This window comes from Lemur catta, chromosome 11, assembly GCF_020740605.2.
Source record: "Lemur catta isolate mLemCat1 chromosome 11, mLemCat1.pri, whole genome shotgun sequence".
NCBI classification, from domain to species: Eukaryota; Metazoa; Chordata; class Mammalia; order Primates; family Lemuridae; genus Lemur; species Lemur catta.
In genome coordinates this window covers 10,270,526-10,295,278 of record NC_059138.1, presented here as the reverse complement: position 1 = coordinate 10,295,278, position 24,753 = coordinate 10,270,526, and the positions used below count along the sequence as shown (strand labels likewise).

General features: G+C 49.4%; 1 protein-coding gene across 3 annotated transcripts; it reads right to left on the bottom strand.

Moving 5' to 3' along the window:
- On the bottom strand, positions 1–24,753 carry TRPV5 (transient receptor potential cation channel subfamily V member 5). 3 transcript variants are annotated; one of them, XM_045564706.1, is made up of 16 exons: positions 24,462–24,753; positions 23,691–23,885; positions 21,327–21,424; positions 21,045–21,167; positions 20,410–20,547; positions 20,028–20,126; positions 19,706–19,881; positions 19,118–19,264; positions 16,930–17,142; positions 7,509–7,595; positions 7,335–7,411; positions 6,914–7,079; positions 6,690–6,756; positions 4,715–4,983; positions 1,394–1,500; positions 1–701 (listed from the first exon to the last, which is right to left on the bottom strand). In XM_045564706.1, the coding sequence occupies exons 2-16, from the start codon at positions 23,816–23,818 to the stop codon at positions 407–409; spliced, it is 2,190 nt and encodes a 729-aa protein (XP_045420662.1). In that variant the 5' UTR covers positions 23,819–23,885; positions 24,462–24,753; the 3' UTR covers positions 1–406. The 3 variants fall into 3 exon arrangements, with proteins under 3 accessions (XP_045420662.1, XP_045420663.1, XP_045420664.1); XM_045564708.1 differs by lacking the exon at positions 4,715–4,983 and having other exon boundaries at positions 499–701; positions 23,691–24,753; XM_045564707.1 differs by lacking the exons at positions 21,327–21,424; positions 23,691–23,885; positions 24,462–24,753 and having other exon boundaries at positions 20,410–20,542; positions 21,045–21,133.

The window sequence follows — 24,753 nt, the reverse complement described above, 5'->3', positions numbered from 1 at the left end:
TAAGAAATCTTTTTTTATTGCAGTTCTTGTAGTTGGGGTTTGGTTGCTAGGTGGGGAGAGAGTCCTGCAGGGGGTTAGGAAAAAAGGAAGGGCCACAACCTCAGTGCCACGCCTGGCTCTTCCCACATTCAGGCAGGCCTTGCAGCAGACCACTTTCCAGTAGAACCTCCTTTTCCCAAGATGTGGGACTTCCCAGAACCCAGAAAATATGTGGGGCAATGCATGCCCATCGCCCGTCTCCAGAAATGCTCATGTGAAGGGCGAGACGTGGCCCTTCAGGAAGTATTCTGTCCACACCCCCCTACGACTGACAGGCATGAAAGTTAGACACTTGCACAGGCGGGTGTCTCCCTGCCCCCGCCCCGGGGCCCACCTGGAGTCCGGTCAAGAGTGCCGTGGATGCCAGTCATAGACGGTAGACCTCCTCTCCGTCCCCCTCAGCGAGGTCCAGGCCGAGATTCACGTGTCCCAGGGTGTTTCGGCGAAGGATCTCCCAGCCCCGGTGACTGCTGCTGCGGGATGTGGTGCGGGACAGGGAGGGTGTAGGCAGGGCCAGGGAGGCTCTAGCCAGGGTCCCACTCTCAGTTCCGGAGGGCTGCTTCTCGGAAAACTGCTCCTGCCCGTCCTCCTTGTCTGGGCCCTTGAAGGCCTCCACGTAGCGCAGCACGCGCAGGGCGTTCTGGGCGTGGTGGTTCTCCACCCTGGCGGGAACAGGGAGGCTCAGTGGCCGCGGGGCGGCGTGGGGCGCGGGGAGCAGCGCAGGCGAGCGCTCAGAACACACGATCGATCGCGAGGAGAGGGGAAAGCAGGGCCCAGAGCGGAGGCACGAAGACACCTAGGACCAAGGGAAGGGAAGGGGCTTCGAGCGGAGACGAGCCTGGGATGGAGACGAAAGAGGTTTGGGGGGTCGCGGGGCTGCGTCTGCGCGCGCTAGTATGCGGGCGTGCGACAGAGAAAGCAGAACCGGTGAAGAGTCACAGGGATAAGGAGATGCTCTTGCGGAAGCAGATGCGAGGGGAGAGGAGAGCCCCGTCAGGACATGCGGGTGGAGTAAGAAGAGGAAGTTAGAGCCAAGGCACGGCCTGCGGGAACGGGGCTCAGGGCAGGCAGGAACACGACGCCAGCGAGCTGGGCGACCCGCGCTCGGACACGTGCGTAACCTCCCACGGTTCCCTGCCCTGCGGTGCGCACAGCACGCTTGGTACGCCTCGGCCTCAGCTCCGGCCCGGCCCCAAGGCAGGCTCAGATGTCTCTGGTCGCCCTGGCTCCCATGGCCTCGTACACATCGGTTTTTCTCTCTCTCTCTCTCCCTATCACACACACACACACACACACACACACACACACACACACACACACGCACACACGCACACGCACACACACCGCCACTCACCGCAGGAACCAGCGGTCCCCCAGCCCATAGTGGAGCCCGCAGATCCCAGAGCGCGGCCACAGGCAGCGCGGCATCTTCCGCTCCAGCATCACCGTGGTGGCCACGACCTAGAAGGAGGCGAGAGGTGGAGGAAAAACTCAGAGAAACACGGAGGCCACCGACAAAGGGAACCTGTGAGATGAGGACGCTAGAGGTCGCTGGTGAGGACAGCCACGTATCCACCCCTGGCCTGCACGAGGCACCTGCTTCACTCTTCAACAAAAGAGAGCGAGGTTTTTTTTAGGAGTGTTTTGAATAAAATAGTGACCCTCACATTCCTGTTCAGATTCACAGAAAGTGAGTCACTCCAAACTAATCTCAATTCCTTATTCATAGAAAAGCTATAAACCAATTATCTTGATTTAAATACAATGATTAAATAGAATCTCTATGATCTTGGGGGTGATATGCTGCTACTGTTCAGGGCATTTTCAGCAAATTAAATATCCATATCTTATGAAGGAGAAGGGTTGATTAATAACTGCAAACCTGGCAGGGAAATTTCTAATAGCATGTACGTCACATTTTCTGTCCTTTGCTCAGCCCTCATTAATTGCTTAGATGAAATACAGAAAACAAGCTTATCAAATATGCCTGTGACACAAAACTGGGAGGGAAATGTAATATGTGAAGTGGTGGAAGCAATACGAAATGATTTCACCAGGGTGGAATGCTGGTCTAAAACCAAGAACATGAAATTTGAGAAAACCAAGTCTAAGGTCACTCGTTTAGGTACAAGAAGCTTAAGTAAGTGAGTCATGTAACAGAGATGCAGGGGTTCTAGTTGATCATAAGCTTAATGAGGGCCGGCTGTCTATTTTCTAACAGACCTGACTCAATTTTATGTGCTTTTAATAGTGTCGTGTGCAAAGCAAGGAGAGGCATGGCCCCTCCGTCTGCTGCATTGCTCCATTCAGAGCGGGGCCATTCTGGTTTCGAAGGGACTGTGACCTATTAGAGCATGAACAAAAAAGTACAATCAGAATATGTTGGGACCAGCAAAATTTATTAATTGAAGGAGCTGGCACTCCTTACAATAGCAAATTCTCCACCCCATGTTTTCCCACTCCCTGTCTTTCTCATTCCTCCACACTTCTCTCCCTCTGTTAGTTGCACCAGGCTCCTTCCTGTCTCGGGATTTCCAGTCATTTTGTTCTCTTGCCCTGAATAGGTCTTCCTCTTTCCCTTGACAAGGATGTTTATTGTTCTTCTTGGGCCACCCATCAGCCCCCTCCTTCCTCTGGTGACAGAACCTATCTTTCCTTTGGGGAACTGCTCCTTCCCCACTCTCAGCCCACGGGTCAGAGTAGACTGGGCTTCACACAATCCCAGTGAATTAGTCTATTCTCCCCAAGCCTCATCTCTCCCACCTACACCACCACTCTCCAGCCCTTGGTCTTCCCTTAAGTTCAAGATGTACCTATGACACAAACTTGTTCCAATGAGTTGGTGCTTAGAATGAATTTGCTGGGAAAAGATTTCTTTTTTTATTCTTTTAAGCCTGCAGCACTGACAGCATCAGAAGCCTCACAAAAGATAATGTAAATGGGGCCCTTCGAACTGTGCAATGCAGTGCACATGCTCATTCCTTTTGGGGTTTGTAGCTTCTAGAAGCTACTTCCCAAACATGATGACAGAGCTTGCCTTAAAAGAGAGCAAAAGAGAGAAACACTGATGTAACGAGTGAATGGGGATCTGCGTTCTGGCCAGGCATCCCTAAAGCTAGTTTAATTCTCTAAACTTTCCACTTATGAGGACTGACACATTCTCCTCCCCCTACTTAAAAAACAAAAAAAATCTGTTGCAGTTTAGTTGTCTTTGCTGTAGTCAAGAGTCCTAATTGATACAAACCTCGACCTCCATCCTTTCGCCTCATTCCTCTTTTATTTTTTTAATACACTAATAAAATTTTATTTGGCCACTAAAAAAAAAGACACTTGCTATAAAGCAGCTAAAGGCTGCTTGCCTTTTCTGGTACGAGAGCATGTCTTTGAGGAGCAGTATGCCCAGGGATTAGGAGCCCAGGCTCTGAGTCAAATTGCTCAGTAGGAAGTCTGGTTTCACCAGCTTCTTTTTTTTATTTTTTATTAATTTTTTTTTTATTTCAGCATATTATGGGGGTACAAATGTTTAGGTTACGTATATTGCCCTTGCTCCCCCCCAATCAGAGCTTCAAGTGTGTCCATCCCCCATTATGTATGTATACACCCATCCCCTCTCACCCCAATCCTCATTCCTCTTAACCAGCTAGCTCTGACTCATCTTTAGGGTCTCATTTCAAACGTTAATCCCTCGGGAAAGCATTTTCTAACTTGCCAGTCAGAGTCCTCTGTTGCCTCCTCTTCCTAACACCTTGTGCTTCTCTATGGCACTTTTGTGGCTGTAATTTTACAGCTTTCTGTGACGTCACTTGCTTAATGTCTGCCTTTCCAACTAAACCATCAGTACCATGAGGGCACAGATCATATCTGTTGTGTTTATGCTTCTATCCCGAGCTTTTAGATGTTTCCCAATATATACCAGGCCCTAAATGATAATTGTTAAGTGAATAAAATGTCTGAGGGGATAAATGATGGTTATATTGAAATATTTGCATGGTGCTCATATGGAAGAATGTGTTCCATGTTATGTGAGAGGAAAAAACTGGGGCCAAAGACTGGCATTATAGGAAGACAGGCTTCAACTCAAGGCAACATGGATGTTTTTAATAATAAAATCTTTAAAAATATGGAAAAACTCCCTCCTCCTAACTGCTACCCAATTCTACAAGATAATAAGGTCCTAATCAGCATTAAAGAAGATATTAAATGACCCTCTGACCAATAAATGATTATTATGTTGAATAAAAGGTCACCTTGAGGAACATTAGGGTCACTTTCAATTCTAATATTTTATTAGTCTATGATGATACAAAGAAAGGATCAAAGAGAAACCGGATGTATAGAAGCAAATAAAAGATAAAGTCCAAGTGAAAAACTAGAATATTCAGTAGTAAAGACAGTTTTTAGTTCCCACTGGACTCAAGGATGACTCCTGTATCTACTCTTCACCTGTGATCAATAGCCCCACCTCTCACCTCCATCTTCTATTTCATCCTCTGTCTGTCCCCTGCATCCATCCATATGTACTTCAGATTCTCAGACTTATATAAACCTCTGTTGAGGTGACCGATCCCCTGGGCTGTTCTGTGATTCTCCTAAGCATGGTCCACCATAACAATTCCTGCTTTGATATTTCTCTCCATCCTCTGCCACTTAGCAAGACTAACACTGATGAACTCACCTGGGCTCTCCAGAGCTCGTCCCGCTCCTGGGCCACCCTCCAGTGTGTGTCACCCATCATGGCGATGAACAGGTTGAGCATAAGCAGTGTGGCGATGATGGCAAAAGCAAAGTTGACGATGCCAAACATGAAGGGCAAGTTCACTTCGTAGTTGGCGGGTGCATCAATGATGGTAAGGAAAAGCTCGAAGGTGCTGAACAATGCCATGGGGTAGTCATAGAATTCCCCCAAATTGGTTGGGTCCTCTGTCTGGAAAATGATATAGAACGCTGCTCCGCCCAGGAAGAGGGCATGGAGTTGGGAAATGGAGTTATCACAATAAGCATGGGCCTGGCTAGCATTCATTCTACCTCTGAAATACACAGCTCCACAAACTCACATGCTTATGCAATCACACATCCATACATGTAGTTATCTGTGGAACTGGCTAACCCTAAGATGTCCTATGACTAAGTTCATCATTCTGGGGAATGGTAATGGTAATACTCAGCCATTTAGCAAAAAAATTGTGTATGTGTGTGTTTGTATGGATATTAATAATTCACCTAACTGGTTTATACATTTCAGAAAACCAAATACTTAAAATGCAAGTTATTGCAAAAATGCATGGAATCTCCAACAATTTTAAAGAACAGAATACATGAAAAGGCCAAAAGAAGAGCTCATTTTTTATCTTGTTGGACTCTAGATAACCATCCCTCACCCTGAGATTCCCTTGGTGAACCTGGACCCTCATGGAGAAGTTATCCCTGCTCATTGCATGGCCTATTGGGTGCTAGTGGGCGTCTTGGAAACCTGTGACAGTACAAGACATTTTACAGGGCTCCCGTCTGTATGGAGAACTGAAACTCAAACAAGGCGATCCCAAGAGCAGAGATAGGGTCTATGATTAAGCATTGCTTCCTTATTTATTTAAAAAGAAAGCAAGTACAATGTCCGAAAAGGGATAGTTTAGGGAATTCTAGGTATAGAACATCTACAAAAAACTGTTACCATTACCTCATTTTGTAACCTGAGTTTGTGCGGGTGTGGACGGGGAGAGAGTGGAGAGAAAGAGTGGGTGAGGGCTCAGGGAAGCATGGTGCTCCACACAGGCAGGCTGCCAGGGCTTCGCCCGCTCACATTTCAGATCTTGGTGGATTTTTCTCACCTTTTGTGGGAACCCCTACTGAATGGGAAATTCCTGAGGACAATAATAGGGTCTTCTGCACTCAGTCATGGCTTTTTAGAGTTTGGGCGTCCTCAGAGCTCACCTGGTATCTTTCCTTCTCTGAGGGAGACCAGCTGCAGACATCCAGGACTGAACTGAGTTGCAGGCCTTCAGCTGGGACCTGGCTCCTCTTTCCGCCTCTCCTTAGGGACTCTCTTCTGCACACTCACAGTCCCTCTCCCTCCCCCTGGCTGTCTCTGCCTGGTCTCCCCAGGCACTCTTCCCCCACTGCGCCTTGACGGAATCCCTGCTTGTCCCTGTTCTCCAAGCCTCTCTCACAACTCTTCTTTTCCTGTCTCCTCTGTCACTCTTCAGGCCCTCCAAACTATTTTTTGCCACCCCCTTTTTCTTTCCTTTTCTCTCAACTTTAACTGACAACATATAGAGAAAGAGCGTGTCCTGTGTTATTGATGCTTTGGTTCTATTGCACCGTATCTGTCTGCCACAGAGTCTTCTGAGGGCCATGACTGGCCAGTCTTTCCTATTTAATGTCTCTCTCTCCTAAGGTCCTTAATTCTCCTCTGAAGGTCTTGCAGGGCGGTTAATCAACGTGAGAGTTATTGGCCCTGAACACACGGGTCTACCTTCTAGGCCAACCCGAGTGGCCCTCATCTTATGAATATGGGTGTGCTTTTAAACTCACTTTCCAATAGAAAAGAAAAAAAAGCAAAATGGAGTGCAAATGAGAACCGAGAGCAAGAGTGAGCAGGAACTGTCTGGAGACATGGATCTGATGATCTAGTGGAGGAGGGAAGAGTGACTTACCTGAGGCAAAGCCCAGTATAACCACAGCCATGAGCCAGCAGAAACGCATCAGGTCTCCAAAAATCATCTGCAGGAAACAGAAAAGGTGAGGCAGGTTGGGGCGATCCCTTCTCCACTGTCTCTGAGCAGCTATTGCTAACAGATCAGAAGGTCCCCATAGTCCCTCTCTGTATCTGCCCCCATCCCTCTGTCGGGGAGGGGCCCAGTGATGAAAAGGCACTGACCTTCTGGATCATGATGGTGAAGGGGCCCAGCATCTGGAATCCTCGGGCAAAGTACATGACACTGCACCAGCCCAGCACCAGGGCCAGGGACATGGGCACCACCTCCCCGTCGGTGTTGGTGAGCCGCATCACCATGGTCACCAGCACCATGAAGGCATAGGTGATGCTGGGGGAGAGCAGGGAATGGGGCAGTGAGAGAGGGACTGGGAGTATCCCAGGTCCCCCATAGCACAGTGGTGACTTGGGTGGTACCCACACACATAGGCTTTACACCTAAAACACATGCAGTCACACGTGCAAGCCCACTGGAGAGACATCCCTGCAGTGAGAGTCACCTGAAGTCTAGATCCCAGAGAGTGAGCAAGAGACCTGGAGCTGATGTGGTGAGAAAAGGTAGGGGCTGGAATGAGGGGACACTCACATGATGACATGGAAAGGCCCCCCGAGAATCGTCTGTCCAAAATAGCGAGAGGCACCGACCCTGAAGATGTCTGGGATCTGGGGAGAGGCCGGTAAAACAGAAAGACAATGTGGACTGCAGTTCAGTCTGGGCCACAGGTGGGTGGCCTCAGCCTGGGTCCCACCTGCATCTCACCTCTAGGAGCAGGATGATCAGGCCCCCAAGGACGCTCACCAGCTCCCCCACCAGCCGGATTATATCCTGATGCGTCACGTAGGCCTCCTATGGGAGGAAATTCAGAATAAGAAGTGCTTTCTGATGGGCGGAGAGTCCCATCCTTTTGGGCAAGTGGTCTAAAGCTGCCAAGGTCTATCCAAGGTAAAGGAAAGCTCCCCTTACCACCAGCATCTCCCCCACCCCCACTGTGTTTGCCGCTGTGGCTAACTCTGACCAGGACATGAGCGTATACATCCGAGGCTTAATACATCTTGCATATGCTAATGACTTGAGCACCATCCAGCAAAGTCACCTTTTCTATACATGCTGTAAGCAGTCATTTATGATGTGTTTACTAAGCAGCTGAGAACACATTTCAGAGCGTCAATTTAAGAAGGCTGAACCAACAGGAAAAGATATTAGTGGCTTGGGACAGTTTCAGCTATGCAGAAAGTCCGGCTTTTCCAATCTCATCCTGGCTCCCAAAAAGGTGAATACACTGTAAACATGTCACAGAATTCAGGGTCCAGCATGGGCCCAGAACGTAGTACCCCCAGTGAGAACTTGAACCAGCCATTGACTGTCTCTGAACTTGAGGTTTCACATCTGTGAAAGGGAGAAGACAATGCTCACCTCCCACAGTTACTGTGACGATCAAATTAGTGATGTATTTGGATGGACTTTATAAACCACAGAGCACTATAGATATATTTACTGGTGTTTTGTTATGCTTTGGCAATATAGAAAAGGACAGAAAAGGGGCTAGGAACACTGTATGGATTTTAGCTTTGAGGAAGGGTCCCTGCCTGTCCTGAGCAGTAGGCGTAGAAGGTCCTAGTGTCAAGGTGGAACGAAGACCATCCTACTTCATTGCATGTTACTTCTCAGTAAGACTCTGCAACATTACACAGAGGTAATGATAAAATTCTACATTAATGATCCTTAACTTTCTTGAAGTTATGAGCCCACCTAAGCATACAATAAAAACCATGAACCCTCTTTCTTGAAAACTGCGTTCATACGTAGACAATTTCCACATGAAATTATACACATAATTTCAACACATTCAAGTAGCCTTTAGGCTTTGAGGAATTCTGTTTTCCAAGGTGACATCTCCAAATACCACACCCAAGAAAGGAGTTGAGAGTCCCTGGGGCCAGCAGGAAAACTGATGATTTGAACTAGGGAGAATGTGAGCCCTCCTCAGGCATGAGGAGCAGCAATCACCCCGGCTCTGCTAACAAACCGGAACCTGACAGCCTCCCTCCACCAGCTACTGTGGGAGCGCTCACTCACCGGTCCAGTGAGAGGCAGAGCTTGTAAAGTAGGAAGAGATCCCGTGTGGTGGGAGGTGGTCTACGGTGTGAGAAGGCCCTCACCATGAGCCCCACGGCTGCCAGTGGGACTCAGCTCAGAAGAAGCCAAGAATACGGCCCGAACAGAAGAGTAGGATCAGGTGTGCCAACAGGTGGTACAAATGTTTCAGGTAAAAGTATACGGGACTAAGAGAGGGAGAGAGACTAGGAAAGGAGCAGCTGTCTATGTGCCTGGAGAATTCTGTGATCTAACAACCTGTGACTAGACATCAGTCACCATTTTTTTTTTGTTTTTGGTTTAAAAATTTTTATGTTCTGTAAACTTTTGACATCTATCTCTCTTGAGAAATAGTAAATTGTATTTTACCATATAATGGGAAATGTCCCTTTTTGCTTGTATCCAAGAAATTTCAGAGTTCTTTTTTTGTCCTCAGTTCTAGCAATTATCTTTGAATTTCCTCTGCTCTCTCCTGAAATTCAGTTCATGGACTGTGTTCTTCTTCTTCTTTTTCTTTCCTTTTCTTTTCTTTCTTTCTTTCTTTTTTTTTTAGACAAGGTCCTGCTCTGTCGCCTTGGGTAGAGTGCAGTGGCATCATCACAGCTCACTGCAACTTCAAACTCCTGGGCTCAAGCAATCCTCCTGCCTCAGGCTCCCAAGAAGCAGGGACTATAGGCACGCACCACCTGGTAGAGACAGGGTCTCTCTATGTTACTCAGGCTGGTCTCCAACTCCTGGCCTCAAGCGACCCTCCCACCTCGGCTTCCTAAAGTGCTAGGATTACAGGTGTGAGCCACCGCACCCAGCCTCTTTTTCTTTATCTTAATGTTCCTATAGCATCTGTCTTTTATTGTCAAACATGCCAAGTCTTCTTCAGAGTCAGATAGTAAGTAGGCAGATACATAACAAATACAATACTTAAGAAAAAAATATTAAATACACAAATAAGAAAACTGCATATATGCCATGTACGTGCCTGTACAACATTTTTTAATTCTTTTTAAAATTTTGTATCTTAGAGGGAAGGGGGAGGAAAAATTAAAAAAATAAAAATAAAATAAAAATAAAATAAAAATTTTGTATCTTAGTTGAGCGTGTCTTCAAGAATGCTACCAACCTTTTTCTTGGTTCAAAAGGAAAAGGAATGGCACACAAGTTGGCCAGGAGAGCTGTGAAGACCAGAGTGCCCCTAGAGGCCTGCGCGGGAGTGGCACCAGCTAGTCCCTCAGAAGATGGAAACGTGAAACCTCAGGGAACCATGAATGTTGGGGCCAGTTTGGGTCCCCAAACTCTCCTGCTGGGGCTTCCCTTCACCAACTCTTCTTTTCTTGTTCAACAGATTCCTTTAGGAGAAGGTATTCTTCTGCACAAATTCACCGGTTAGTAACCAAGGTGTCCAGAAACCCCAAGCTTTTGCTTCAGCTCTGCCTGGGATCTGACTGCCTTGGGTAGCTGCTTCTACCCTCCAACCCCCATGCCTGGGGGTCTTCTCCCTTAAACCTGGCTGCTTTGTTACCTTTTGTAACAACCTGGATGGAACTGGAGACCATTCTTCTAAGTCAATTCTCACAAGAATGGAAAAACAAAGACCACATGTACTTACCATTAAATTGGAACTAAACAATCAACACTTAATGTGCACATTGGGAAATAACACTCATTGGAAATCAAGCAGGAGGGAGGAGGGAAGAGGGGAAGGGTAAATTCTCACCCAAGAGGCACAATGCACACTATATGGGTGATGGACACACAACTTTGACTCAAACTGTACAAAAGCAATTTATGTAACCAAAATGTTTGTACCCCCGTAATATTGTGAAATTAAAAAAAGGAAGTGGTACTGAGGAGACCTATCTGGGGCAAAAGGAGGAAGGGATCGCAACTAACAGGGCTTTTCTGAGATTTCCAGATTCTTAGTTCAAGGTCACCTAAACAGGCCTGGCTAATGATGCACTGAGAAAATACTACAACCCACCCCTTTAAAAATAAATATCTTGAACAATGACTGGAATTTTTTACATCACTACGTGGCTTGGAATTTCAGAAGTCAGGAGTCGTCAACAACCAAATCCCCTGCGCAAGCTAGCTATTTATACTTCATTGAGAATTGGCCTAATGAGATTGCCCTCACTTCCCAGCTGGCTGAGTTCATTGTCTTGAAGAAAATGCCCAGAGGGGGTGGGCATGGCAGAGCCTGGGCACAATGGCCACTGTGCACCCTGTGTCAACCCTGACAGGAGTGGGAGGACTCCAGAACCAGCTGTGAACCAGTTGTCAGCCTGGCCCTAGACCTTCTTTTTCCTCCCCACGATCCCAGACTTGCAAAGGAGTGATGTTCCCAGAAAAAGCTCTGCTGGCTCTTAATGAAGAGTTACTCGGGTTCTCTGAACTGGGCCTGCGTTCCTAACTAGGGCTGCCCATCAGAACCAACTGGGAAGACTCTGTCACAACACACATGTCCAGGCCAACCCTGGGTTAGTTTGGATCAGTGACCCGACATTTTCTAAAAAAGCTCTGTAGGTGTTTCTCATAAGCATACCAAGTTGAGAACCACTGGGCCACAAAGAGAGGGACATCTCCTGGTTCCCATGCAAGTAAGGCTACTTTCCGAGGGTCAATTTCATGTCCTAATCTCTGCATTTCCTCAGGAGGACTGACTTGGGGAATTTTCACTCTCTCTGGAGGTGTCCTTACCCGCTCCCACAGAATTATGACTTTCCCCAATTGCCAATAGCTTAACCACATGAAAAATAATAGTGCTAATTATCAAAGCTAGAATAGCCAGCAGCTCAGTAGCTAGGGGCGGGAGTCCTTCCATATCTCGACCTTCCCCCCAACCCCCTGTACTCAGTGCCCCTCATCTTGGCCGGGAAGGGTTGGGTGTGGCAAAGGTGCACGTGGCAGCCCAGGCTGGCTGAGGGAGAAGACTGGGATCCCACACATCACTCTGGAGGGAGAAAGGGCTCCGCGTGGTATTTAAAGGGGAAGATTCTGAAGGAAGCAGGCTGTACCCAATCCCAGCGCTGCCCTCGCTAGCCCAGTGTCTTTGCAAAGTACTCAATCTCTCTTAACCTCAGCTTCACCATCGTTAAAGTATGATAGTTGTATTTACTTGCTAAATATGAGGATTAAATGCTATAGTGCTTTGCCGTCCAAAACATGGTCCACAGAATCACAACATCAGCTTCCCCTGGCAGCTTGTAAGGAATGTGGAGTCTCAGGTCCCACTCCAGCCTTCCTGTCAGAATCTACATCTTTTTAAAATTTTTTTATTTTTAAATTTCAGAATATTATGGGGGTACAAATATTTAGGTTACATATATTGCCTTTGCATTGCCTAAGCCAGAGCTACAAGCATACCCATCCCACAGAGAGTGTGCACCGCACATATTAGTGTGAATATACCCATCCCCCCACCCCCTCCCACCTGCCTGACACCCCATGAATATTACTTCCATGTGTGCACATAAGTGTCAATCAGTTAGGACCAATTTGATGGTGAGTACATGCAGTGTTTGTCTTTCCATTCTTATGATACTTCACTTCTAAGAATGGGTTCCAGCTCCATCCAGGATAATACAAGAGGTACTAATTCACCATTGTTTTTCGTGGCTGAGTAGAACTCCATGGTATACATGTACCACATTTTATTAATTCACTCATGTATTGATGGGCACTTGGGTTGTTTTCACATCTTTGTAATTGTGAATTGTGTGGCTATAAACATTTGAGTGCAGATGTCTTTATTATAGAATGACTTTTTGTCCTTTGGGTAGTTGCCCAGTAGTGGGATTGCTGGATCAAATGACATTTTAACACGATCTCAAAGGTGTGGATAATATGCGTGTAAAGTGCATGTAGTAAGCACTCGGTGATGCTGTTCCTCATCTCTTTCCCTGTCTTTAATGTGCTGTGCTTGTTCCACAGAGGGTTGGTAGGACCCCTGAACAAAGTTGTGTAGAGTTGGAGACCAGTTGCTTTTTCAAATTCCTGTGGTGCTTTGGCTTGTGGAGAACTTATGAGGAATGATGATGTGTAGACAAATCGATATCACTGACTGTGGCAGGTAGAAGATGATTTTAAAAGGATGGAAACCGACCTGTCCTTCCTGAGGCTGTCCCCTCCCTCCCTCTGCATCCAATCCACCACACAGCAGAGATGACTTTACCTTCATTAAGTCTCCTGATGCCAACCCCTTACCTGCATCTCCCCTTCACATTCCTGGGCCAACCCCCCCATGCTCTCTTGCTTGCTAAACTGTAATAGTTTCCTGACTGGTCTCCTCACATCTGTTCTCCACCCTGCAAGCAAAGTCATTTTTCTAAAACAAAAACTTGATCAAGTGCTTCCCTTCTGCACTCCCATTATCTTGAGGATAAGGAGTAAAATCCTCAGCAAGGCCTGAAAAATCTCTGCACAAATCCTGTGCAACCTCACCTGGAGGCACCCACCCCAGCTCCCTGTCTCCCTGTGTGCTAATGAACCTCCTCTCAGTCCCTAGCCCTTGGCAAGGTTCTTCCTGCCTCAGAAGCTCTGAATCTGAACCCTCTCTGCCTAGAGCTCTCTTCCCTCCTTGAACTGTTTCCCAGATCTCAGCTCAGTTACCTTCGTCAGACACCTTCTCTGGCGTCCCAGAAGTACATGGACCTTGTTATAAGGTCTCTTAGCACTCTTTCCTTTTTTTTATCCTAGGAAAATATAACGTTAATGACAGCAATCACAGATTATAATGCAATATCTATTCATATGATCATTTGATTAATGTAAACCAGTTTGTAAACTCCAGAAAGGCAGAGATCACGTGAGTTTGGCGCAGACAATGATTGTTGAATTTCCAACACCTAGAGCAGCGTTCAGCCTTTACAAGGCTCTCAGTAACTATTTGTTTAATGAAGGAATTAGTGAAATGTTTCTGGGAAAGAAAAAAGCAAAGGAGAACTTGAGGGAATCTTTTTTGAGAGACAAGGAGGGGATGGGATGATGGAAGATTAGTGCCCTGTGACCCAACAGCACACCAGGACTCCAAATGAGCAGAGGGCTGGGCCTGAGAGTGGGCGGGTTGGACTGAACACATCTCAGAGATGGAAGCCGGTAGTTCTCAATCCTGGCTGAACATTAGGAAGAGTTTCTTTAAAATACCAAGTCCAGGGCCTCAGCTTCAAACTTTCTGACCTATTAGGCCTGGGGTGTAGCCTAGGAGCCAGTTGTCTTACCAGCTTCCCAGGTTTCTAATGTGCAGGCTGGGTTAAAAACCACAAGTCTAGCAGGAGGTAGGATTTGCCCAAGGTCAAACCACTATTTAATTTCAGAGCTAGGGTTAAAACCCAAGCTGCTTAACTCTGGGACTTTGAACTTTTTACTCACCTGGACACCTGAAAGAACTAGTACTATAGTGCAAGCTGCTCTGCCTAAACCAAGCAGGAATGAATGGAAATAGGAAATGACCTCGAATTAATACAGTTCTTGGGAAACCCTGGAAAAACAGAGCTTTTATGGCTGAACAATGAGGCACCTTAGAGTCTCTAAGATATCTCCCAAACTGGATAGAGATAAAGTAACTCCGTGTTTACATATGTCAACCTTTGTGTAGGCTTTGCTACCGCGTAGAAATAGAGGAGTTTGTTTTCTTTCATTTCAACTGTCCTGAGAGGGTGCTGTTAGGCCGCTCTCATAAAATCCCAGATGTTCAACGATAAGGCATCTTAGGGGTTGTGGAGCCCAGTGATTTCTACAGATCCCAAAAGATCCCAGAGGAAGTCGTACAGTGACTAAGAGCCCTGTGTTTCCAGACTTATATAATATAATTGGATATTAACGTATTCATTCATCCAAGAAAAAGTTCCACAGGCTAGCTACTATGTCAACAATTGCATTCATCAAGTCAAGACACTGTATTTGTGCATTTCCATTTTTCTAAAACTTTCAAGTAATAAAAAGTAGGAAAGAAAGAGAATTTCCTATTAAAAGAAAAAAAAACCCTCCAAATTTGGTGCATTGTGATGACAGAATCATTCCAATCGTAATGATAAGTTTGGGAGCCCCTGACCTAATCCAAGCTGACTTACTACTGAATAAGAGGAACACAGACATTCCATCAGCTCAGGACAGAGGCTTAAGGGTTTACTCCAAAGAATAGGGACATTTCATTAGTGTTTTTCACTATCTAAACCCCTTACAACAGCAGTCTTAACCCTCTTCCCCACCCTCTTCCCCACCAAGACGAGAGTACTTGAAAGTCCAGAGTCTTCTATTTGGGCCAATGTGGCTTTCACCTAAGCAGGAGGCAAAAGGGCAAAAACACTAATGAGGAGGAAGGAAGGACGAGGACAGGAGAAAAGGCTGGACAGAGGCCACAGCTCTAATCTTGTTCCTCCTAGTCCTGAAGCAAAGGGAGGGGACCTTTTAAACATAATTTAGACAATATGGGTCAAAGAAATGTGTTCATGCACAAGTAGTCCTGTCTCAAAGAGAAAGGGACACACAAGAAGGAGACTTCATGGTAACAATTGCTCAGCATCACCCGACTCAGGCTAGGATGCCATCTGTGTTCTAAATGGGGAAAGTAAGTTTGAGACAAAGGAAGCTTGGGAAAAACACATCTGAGCAGACAGGGCCAGGAGCATTGGAAAGGTCCAGACATACCCAACTCGTTCATGTTTGCACATATTCTCCACTTCTAGTCACTCTCCCATCCCACTTGGCCATCTCCTAAATGTCCTTACTCCCCTTACGTGGTCTCCACACCAGGGACAACCTTCATGCAGACTGAGATGCATGGAACACAACCTCCCCCAGGAACCCCATGGCCACCCCATGACACACTCAGGCTTGTCTTCCCAGGCAGCAAACCCTACTTTGTGAGAGAAGTGGATATATGAGCACATTGTAGATAGATAGATAGATAGACAGGTAGATAGATGGATGGATGGATGGATGGATGGATAGATAGATAGATAGATAGATAGATAGATAGGCAATTATAGAAACAGGAGAGATGGAGTGTTTTTGCTTGGCTTGGGGTCCACTGAGATCCTTTGTCCTGTTCTTTCTCTGTGCATACCACTGTCTTTGGTCTAACCCAACTCAGGGTTTTTGTTTCTTGACTACAGGAAGTTTATGTTCTCTTTCTGACCCAGACTACCCCTTTTCCTAGTCCAGACTGAGCTACACTTATTAGGGCTGGTCTATCCTGCATAGATAGAGATCTCCAGTCACCCAGCTCTCACTTGCTTTGCAAAATTCTTCTTCCCCTATCGTATGCTTTCTACCCACATGCCCACACTGCCTTTTGGCTATTTTTAGCTGACCGGGACAAAACTTTTAGTAGTCCATGAAGAGTCAAGCCCCCAAATGTAGGAATGTTTGTTGAATATATATGTTCAGAAGTGCTTATTAGAGTCTACTCATTTTCTTGCACACGCAGCAGGGTGTGCTCCCTTCAACAGCTGATCTTTGCATTTACTCCACACCTCAAACCAGTCCTCCTCACTACCCCAGGTCTCCCCTGGCCACCACAACACGGATCAGCAGGCCTACAACAGTAAAAGAAACCTCAGAGGATATTGACTTCAATCTGCTACCCAATCCAGGTGTCCCTCTGCAGCGTATCTGACAGGTGGTCAGACCACTCATGCATCATTCCCATGGGCTCATATTGACAGCACACAGGACAGGATGCCTGCCAGGATCTGTGCTGCCCTAATACCCAGAAACGGACTCAGAAATGGACAGCGAGCACCACTTTTCTCCTCTGGAACAACAGCGTTTCCCTTGAACATCCCACTGCAAAGGGCTGGTTCTCTTTGTAAATTACAAGGAATTTCACTAACGGACAGGGTTGTGAATAGCAAGCACTCTTTCAAAGTTTGTGTGAGCAAATCCACAGCTCCCTGGGCAAATGCTCTTTTACACACTAAGCCCCCCTCTCTGGCCCCCTGATCTCACTCCTAATTTCTACCCAGAGGTTTAAGAGCCCGCAACTGCTGGAGCCTAGGGAGTGACGTCTTTCCTGGGTAGCATCACTCTGGCCTCCTGCACCATCACTGCATGCCACCACTCCCTGTCAGCCCCTGCAGAGAAAAATCACCTGTAGTAGTTTCTGTTGGAGGATGGTGTTATCTCGAGAATTAGTGCGGTTGAGGCCACGGAACTTGAGGGGGCGGTAGACGCAGCACGTGGTGAAGCAGACCATGTAGAGCAGGTACAAGGCCCCCAGCACGCAGAAGTACGGCCGCCCATATTTGTTCCACTTGAGGCTCACCAGCTCCTTCACTGGGGTCTGTTCCAGGATCTGGCGAGCCTGCCACGGAAGAAGAGTGACGCTTGGGGTGACCACATAGTGAGGGGTGTTGGGTTTCCCATGGGGTCCCAGAAGGGGCAGGGCAGTAGCCATCACTGCGGGCATTCACTCAGTTAATCAGTCATTTCTTTGATAGACAACTAGTAAATTTCTAGTATATGCCGAGGCTTGAGCTAGTGCTACAGGTAGGTGATCACAGAAGTGAGCACTAGGCAGCGTAGCACCACTGAGGATCTAAAGGATGAGTTGTCGCTAGCTGAGTGAAGGAAGAGGCAGAAAAGATCACACCATAAAGTACCAGCAGTTGCCAGGGCAGGAAGGTACGAGCAGCCACTACCCATCTGCAGATGAGGTGTGGTTGAACACGTGGAGAATCTGCTAGAAGTGCTGGGCAGAAGCTATGAGCAGTGAAGTAGGTAAGGGCTGGATCTTTGTGCATCATGATAGGAAGTTTGTGCATCAAGGTAAGATGCTTGAATTTTTTTTTCCCCAAGTGTAACAGAAAGCAATTGTGGAGTTCAAGAAGAGAAGTAGTCAGATTTGCTCTAGAAGTATCGTTGGGCTGGAGAAAAGCAATAGAGGCTACAGGGGGTAGCCTGTAGCCTTAGATGATGTGGCAATCATCTAAGCCAGAGAAGATGGTACTCTGACATAGGCAGGCGATGAGAGGTTAAAGGTACAAATGAGAGGGGGTGATGGATGGGAGGAGGCATCTGAGAAATTAGGAAGAGGCAGACTCAAAGCGCAGCAGAGGGATTAGCCATTAACAGAAAGAGTATCTTTTCCATTGAAGCTGGAAGGAGGGAGAGAGACAGTGGGCGGTTTCCAGACACGCTTGGCAGTTCAGGGGAGGGAGTTGAAAAAGCCTCAGCCAGAAAGCCCCTATTTTTGTCATAATGTAGAAGTTTTCCAACGGAACAAAAGGTGCAGGTAGTCAGGGATATGAAAGGAGGCTATTAAAAAAAAGTTTAAGGAAGAGAAAAGTAGATGACCCAAGACAAGTATAAAACCTACAAGAGAATATTGAGAATTGGCTGAAATCGAAGACCAAGAATCCGTGGTGGCAAAATCCACACAGAGGGATTAGAGTTTTAATCCCTAAGAAATCCTACCCAAAGCACACCTGTTTCCAGGAAACAGATCTTCTTCAAGGAAGATCACACAAACTAGCCACTCAACTATTCCTTAGTATCAGTAGTCATTCATGTTTTATTGCTCTACAAGGCTTCCCAGGAAATTGTCAGGTGGCAGATAAACAGCAGAAACTCTACCTTACCACTCTCGTGGTGGTTCCTGAGAGCCAGGATTTTTCTCCTCTCTACCTGATTTCAACAAATTTTTCCTTTCCCTGCTCTCACTCAATCCAGCACTGTGGAATGATCTGTGTTGTTCCCTCTCTAAAAAGCTCTCATTTTTCTCGTCTTCCTGGTGACTCCCAACTCTTCAGGAAGAAATGCTCAAGCATGCCCTCTGTAACAACTTCTCTGGCCCACCCAAGCCAAGTTAACCCTGCCTCAATTTTGCTGCCCCTGTACATAGTACACACCCCTATTGTGGTGCTAATGTATGTTGTTCGCTATTAAAATTATTGAGGACAGGGACCAAGACCTGAGGGAGTAGACTTAGAGGAACTGTTTTATTTATTTCTGTATTCTCAGTTCCTTGTGCAATGCCTGAGATACAGCAAGTGTTCAGTATGCTGAATGAATGAATGAATAAAAGGAAACAACTCTTATTTGGAGAGTTCCTCATCTGAAATGTCAGAATGAGAAAGGCAGGCAGAAGGGACTAGAGCTAAGCCGACAGGGCACTGACTCAAGAGGGCAGTGTGTATTGCACTTCTTCCCACAGGTCCCAGGACACTGTTCCCACCTCCACCTAGTATAAGGCTGGGAGTATCTGGCGCCCAGGATCCCAGCAAGTGGACACCAAGTTCCCTCCCATGACAGTCCATGGTGCTCCTTGACATTCATACCTCCCGCTTACTGGAGGAGACCACGAGCTCCAGAAAGGACAGCTCCTCTCCCCAGGAGTCGATCTCCGTGAGGTCGTAGAGGGTGGAGGTCAGCGGCCCACACGTCCACTGGATGTGCTTCCGCTTCTGCATCAGGTGCTGGAACATCTGAGAGAGCACAGGGGTGAGCTGGGGGGTCACAGTGTGAGAAGCTGCTCTGGGGGAACGGCATGACTGGATGAGGTCAGTTTCCCACTCCTTGGGGTAGATACAAAGTGGGGAACCGGCAAACCTCTGCTTTGAGACTCGCCTTTTATTGTTATCTTTCCTTCCCACAAACCCCACAGAAGAAATAGGTGAAGGGAGCAGAGCTTTGGGTTTCCATAGCAGACACTCTAAGGCAAGATTCTCAAATCCTCCTGGGCAAGGGAACTTGAGGCTGAAGGTTTAAGTGATGGGATAGGAAGTAAGGGGCCACCACCCTTTGGGAGATTTGGAGGAAAAGGGTTTCTTAGAAAGACCCTTCCTTCACATCTATTTGCTCCCTGGACCAGCAGGGTAGGGTGAGGGTCACTGCAAAGGCATCGCAGGCATGGGGGCGTCCCTCACCACGGTGTTGCCCTCCACTCCGGCCAGCTTGAAGGGGGTGAGCCCCTGGTGGTTGGGCACAGCCTCCAGGGGCTGCAGGTGGTCTCCACGGCCATCGTAGGACAGCAGCAGGTTGTACATCTGGCAGGCAAAGGTTTTGTTGGGCTGGAGGATGAGGATGTGCAACACTGTGTTTCCTGGGGGAGGACACAGGGTGTCACGGGGCCACTGGCCTAGAGTCCCTGATGTCCCCATCCACACCCGGGGTAGGCCTGGGGGCTGTCCCAGCCCCTCCTCTCACCCCCTGGCAGCAGCCAGCTCCCCTCCCCACCCCAGCTCTTACCCAGGGAGTCCTGGGCCCGGATGTCGGCTCCATGCTCAATGAGCAGCCGCACGATCTCCTCACTGCCCACACAGGCGGCAAAAGACAAAGGGTGCTCCCCTGGGGACACAGAGGGATCCGTGGCAGGAGAGCACAGCATGGCAGGATGGGATGGGCTGTGTCCCCCAAGTGCCTGCTTCCTCCTCCCCTACACCTCAGCCCGGGTCTTGGGGACACCTGGCAGAACCAGAGGATGGGCTGTGGGGAATTGGCCTCTGGCCTAATCGAGCCCTGGAAGGGCTGCCCGTCCCGGCTGCTGGGCAGACAGAGCCGAGGGCAGGGCCCCCGTCTGTCCTTGGTCACCTCTCTGCCCGCCTGTCCTCCCAGCCCGCCCTGCTCTCACCAAAGTAGATGAGGTTCCGGGGACTGTGGTGGAAGGCGGCACCCGTAGCTCTGGCAGAGACGCTGGCCCCGTGGGCCAGCAGGGCTCGCACCAGGTTCACGTTCTGGTTCATGACAGCGATGTGCAGTGCAGTCTGACCTGGCCCAGAGGCAGTCATCAGTCACCGGTCTGTCTCTGCCCCCAATTCTCTCAGGGACCCGACACTCTCCAGCCTCCAGGGCAGGAGGTTCCTGACAGGTCCTTTGCCAGACTTCTGCCCCGGGCTGGGCAGGGTCAGGGCAGTAAGTCCCTCAGGCTACCCTGCTCATCACACCTGCCCCTCAGCTACTGGGGGACCGGCGGGGGCAGGGAGACACTGCTGGAAATGCAATCACCCTGTGTTGATCCGAGAGAAAGAAACACAGGCAGGTCCTTCGGCGACCATGGGAGGACTGAAAGGAAATACTAAATGGCCAAAGAAGCCACAGGTGCTCAGAGCCAGGACCAGGACTTTTGCCTTCTCCCACCTGGAGGAGCCTTTCCTCTGGACCCTCCGTCACTCCGCCCCGCCCACCCTTCAGAGGTGCACTTTAAGAGATGACAGCACACCCTGCACCTCAGCGTTTCCACCGAGACTCCATGAGCATCCTGCTTACCTACAAGAGGCTCATACAAGGTGGGCTCGTGGACCAGATCTGGGGCAGCCTCCATCAGCACCATGGTGGCCTCCAGGTTGTCATAGAGGGCAGCGATGTGCAGCGCCGTCTCCCCCAGCGCTCCTGGATTGGAGTAAGATGGGACGTCAGAAGCGTCCCGGCCTCCAGCAAGAAAGGTGCACCCTCTAAGGCCCCATTGTGAAAGTTCTTGAGACCTGGGGTGGGGGTGGGGGGAGCAGGTGTTTCTGCCCCCACCTCCATCCCCTTAAACCCAGATCCCACCTCTTTGTCGAAAGTCACAGGTTGGGTCCAGCATAAGTTGCCTAAGGACAAACAGGTCGTTTTCCTTGGCTGCCTGAAGCAATGGAGACTCTTGAATCCTGGGGGAAAGTGAACATGAGTTTGGTAGAGACAGGGTCAGAATGAGGCCAGGAGCAGAGGGGCTCAGAGACGTTCTCCATCTAAGATGCACGTGACCCACAGTGAGCAGTGACGGATTGGAGAGGAGTATCTAGTGGGCTCATGTGACCGAGGGCAGACTCGGGCAAGAGTCTCAGGGGCTTCCCCTGCGATCAGCACCACCTGCTGCCTCCCACGGGCCGGCCTGGGTAGCTCAGCATGGGGGGCAGTTCATAGAAGGGCCCGGCACCTAAGCGAAGGGGCCCTGGGGTCTGGAAGGGGTGGTCTGAGAGTCCCCGAGAAGAGGTCCTAAGCCTCTCTGAGTTCGTCTGAGCTGCATAGATGGAGCAAGTGGGACAGAGGGCACCACCACTAGGCCCCTCCTCCCGGGACTGCCGAACCTGCTCTCTTTAGCCAAGGGGAGTTTGCCAGACCAGAATAGAGGGAGGGAGGACTGTTAAATCTTTCCCAATCTGTGGAATTTGTGAGCTATTAAAGTTCTGACTACTCCTTCGGGCTGTTTAGATACACAACCCTGCTGAGGGTAGGGAGCTCCAGGGTGTGGTAAGGGGAATCTGTTTATTTTGTATTATACCCTTAGGTGGGGATGGGGTAGGGGGAAATCTATTTATTTTGTATTATACCCTTAGGTGGGGGTGGGGTAGGGGGAATCTGTTTATTTTGTATTATGCCCTTAGGTGCAAGGGTCTAAACACCATATTTATTTGAGCTTCTCAGTGAGATAGGTGGGTTGAAATATTCACCCTATGGGACCTCTCTTAGTTAATCGTAGTTTCTCCTGTATCCAGACGGGAACTGACCTCGAGATAAAAGCCGGAGCCTGTCCTGCTAGGCACAGGGATGTGCTGGCTGCAAAGCCGGAACAGACAGGCTGACAGTGGTTGCTGTGATGTCCCCAACCCAAGTTCTTCTCTTCCGATAGCCCCAGCAGCCAGGGGTATAAAGTGTCTTATTTTAAAAAGAAGCATTTTATCTAAAGGTTGGCTAGGTCTGTTTTTGGGAAGTGCCCCCAGGAAGGATGGGGAACAAGCAGTCAGCCCCCTGCCCCCTCTCACCCAGGGCCTCGGTCCCAGAGAGCCATGTGTCCCTGACCAGCCCAGGGTAGCCAGGGCTGGGATTCCAAGTTCACCCCTGTCCTGAGGCCCCCTGCACAAAGCCCCTGCCTCCCCAGCCCCCTGGTCCCACTGCTCCTCCGCTGGCCCTGTCAGACCACCCGGTCCCACTCCAAAGTGGGGGTGGGGAGGTCCATCGCAGGTCTGGTGGGGTGGGAGGTAAGCAGAGGACCGTGCCAGTGGGAGGGCTCCAGGCACTTGGGGCAGGCCCAGTGCAAACTGCACATGCAGGAACCCCTGCTCAAAATGCTCAAGAACTTCAAGACGAGGATAGCAGGGCGCTGCACCAAGCACAGGGCTCTTCCTTAGCACAGGGGTTGGGGGAGGGGGACTGTACTGCTGACATCTGCTCACCCCACCCGCAGGCTGAAGGATGTGTCCCTGCCCCACTGCTCTTCCTGGGGCTGCACCTCAGGGCTCAGCCAGGAAATGATCCACCCCCAGGTAAGCGAGCCCCACAGGAACTGAGAGCTCCCCTGAGAGCTCCCCGGACAGATGCAAGCCTCATTCAACCTGCCAGTCCCCAGGACCCAGCACCCCACCGCACACAGTGGACTCAAGGCTCTGCAACAGGTAGATGAATCGAACTCAGGAACTTCCAACGTCACCAGGGCTGCCCCCCTCAGCTGGTTGGCTCCAGGTGTCATGAACAAACCTCCCCCTTGCCCACGCAATTGCCTTCATTCAAACTTATGGTAATGCCTCTCTTTCTTCCACCACCCATAGGATGGGATGACGTCCTTCCCCAGCAGTCTGCCCTTGCCTGCCACCCCACCCCACATACTCGGCTTCTTCATCTGGTCCCGTTTGGTCCCCTCGCTCCCCCTTCCACAAGACAGGTGGGTGAGAGCCTTGGCTGTCATGCTGCCCTGTCACGCAGGGCGTGGCATGTGGTTGTGAAGCATGTCTACACTCAAGGTACCTCCATGCGGCTCAAAGCCACCTGCCGCCACCACTAAGAGGGGCCGGCTGGGGTTTTGCAGTGGGTGGGCTGGCAGGGAAGGGTGCATCCAAGCAACTGGCACTGAACTCTAGGCTGCCTATTAGGAAAACGACCCACAAGAGGGCTTGAGGACCAGGGCAATGGGGACACCAGTGCCCGTGGGCATCCTACCTCTTTTGTTGCAGCATGTAAGCCTGGTCCAGGTGCTGGTCCCAGTCTTGTTCTCTGAACAGCCAGGAAAGCCAAAGTCTCTGGGGTTGGAGCCAGGGCCCTTTTGCCTTGGGCGGACTAGCCCCCATGTCTTCTCGCCCGGCACTGGCGGGTTACAGGAATGTGACGAAAGGAACAGGTCTCGGATGGCAGCGACTGAGGAGGAGGTGGGGTCTGTTTGGGGTTGGGACTCTGAATGAGTGTATCTCCCACGTGACCTGTGCATGCGGTGTGCAGTGTGAGCACACACTGAGGGACCGGCCGCCCTGCCTGGGGAGAGGTGCTGTTCCCAGAGGGAAAGGGGCACGTTATAGAGCTGGAGCCCAGGGGAAAGAGCCGCCTGAGAGAAGGGAGAGAAGGTGCCTTGCAGTGGGCTGGGGCGGCTGAGACTGGGAGAGGCCGCGGGTGGGGCAGAGGAATTCAGAAAGGGATCAGGACAGAGCCTGGAGGCTGGGTCCACAAACAAGGTACATAGTTAGTCAGGGCCGGGAGAGCAGGACATGAAGGACTCCGGCTGTGGAATCAGGCAGCTCCTCGTTTAAATCCTGGCTCTTACTCCTTACAGACGGTTAGGTGAGCTTTCTCAGCCTCAGTCTCCTAACCTGCAAACTTGGGGTGACAATCACACTGTCTCATGGGAGCATCTGGAAAGCAGGTGTCATGGTGCTCACACCCTGCCCGTCCCCCCTCCACGGTGGGCTCACGAGGCTGCTTCTCAGAGCTTTCATGTACCCCGGTCGCCTGGCCATCTCTGCCCTCAGGCCTGCGGAGCTGAGCGGGCTCTCACACACCCGGGATGCGGCTCAGAGGATCCCCCGCGGGCCCGTGTTTCTGTGGAGGTTGAACAGCAGGAGCAGAGCAAAGGCAGAGGACAAAGATATCATGATTCGATGTTTGGGACTCTTTCCAGAAATGAGACAGCACTGAGGAGTGGGTAAAGATAAGACATGATGTGTCATTTCATTAACTGGTCCCCTGTCTCCGCGGTGTCGCTGTCCGAGATTTCAGTTACCTGAGGTCAGCC

Excerpts from the sequence above, each read along its gene's own strand:
- TRPV5 (XM_045564706.1), bottom strand. The coding sequence starts at position 23,818 with ATGGGGGCTAGTCCGCCCAAGGCAAAAGGGCCCTGGCTCCAACCCCAG. Across the intron at positions 21,168-21,326 it reads CTGTGACTTTCGACAAAGAG|GAGCGCTGGGGGAGACGGCG; the intron begins GTGGGATCTGGG and ends ACTCCAATCCAG. Across the intron at positions 7,596-16,929 it reads TCCAACAGAAACTACTACAG|GAGGCCTACGTGACGCATCA; the intron begins GTGATTTTTCTC and ends TTCCTCCCATAG.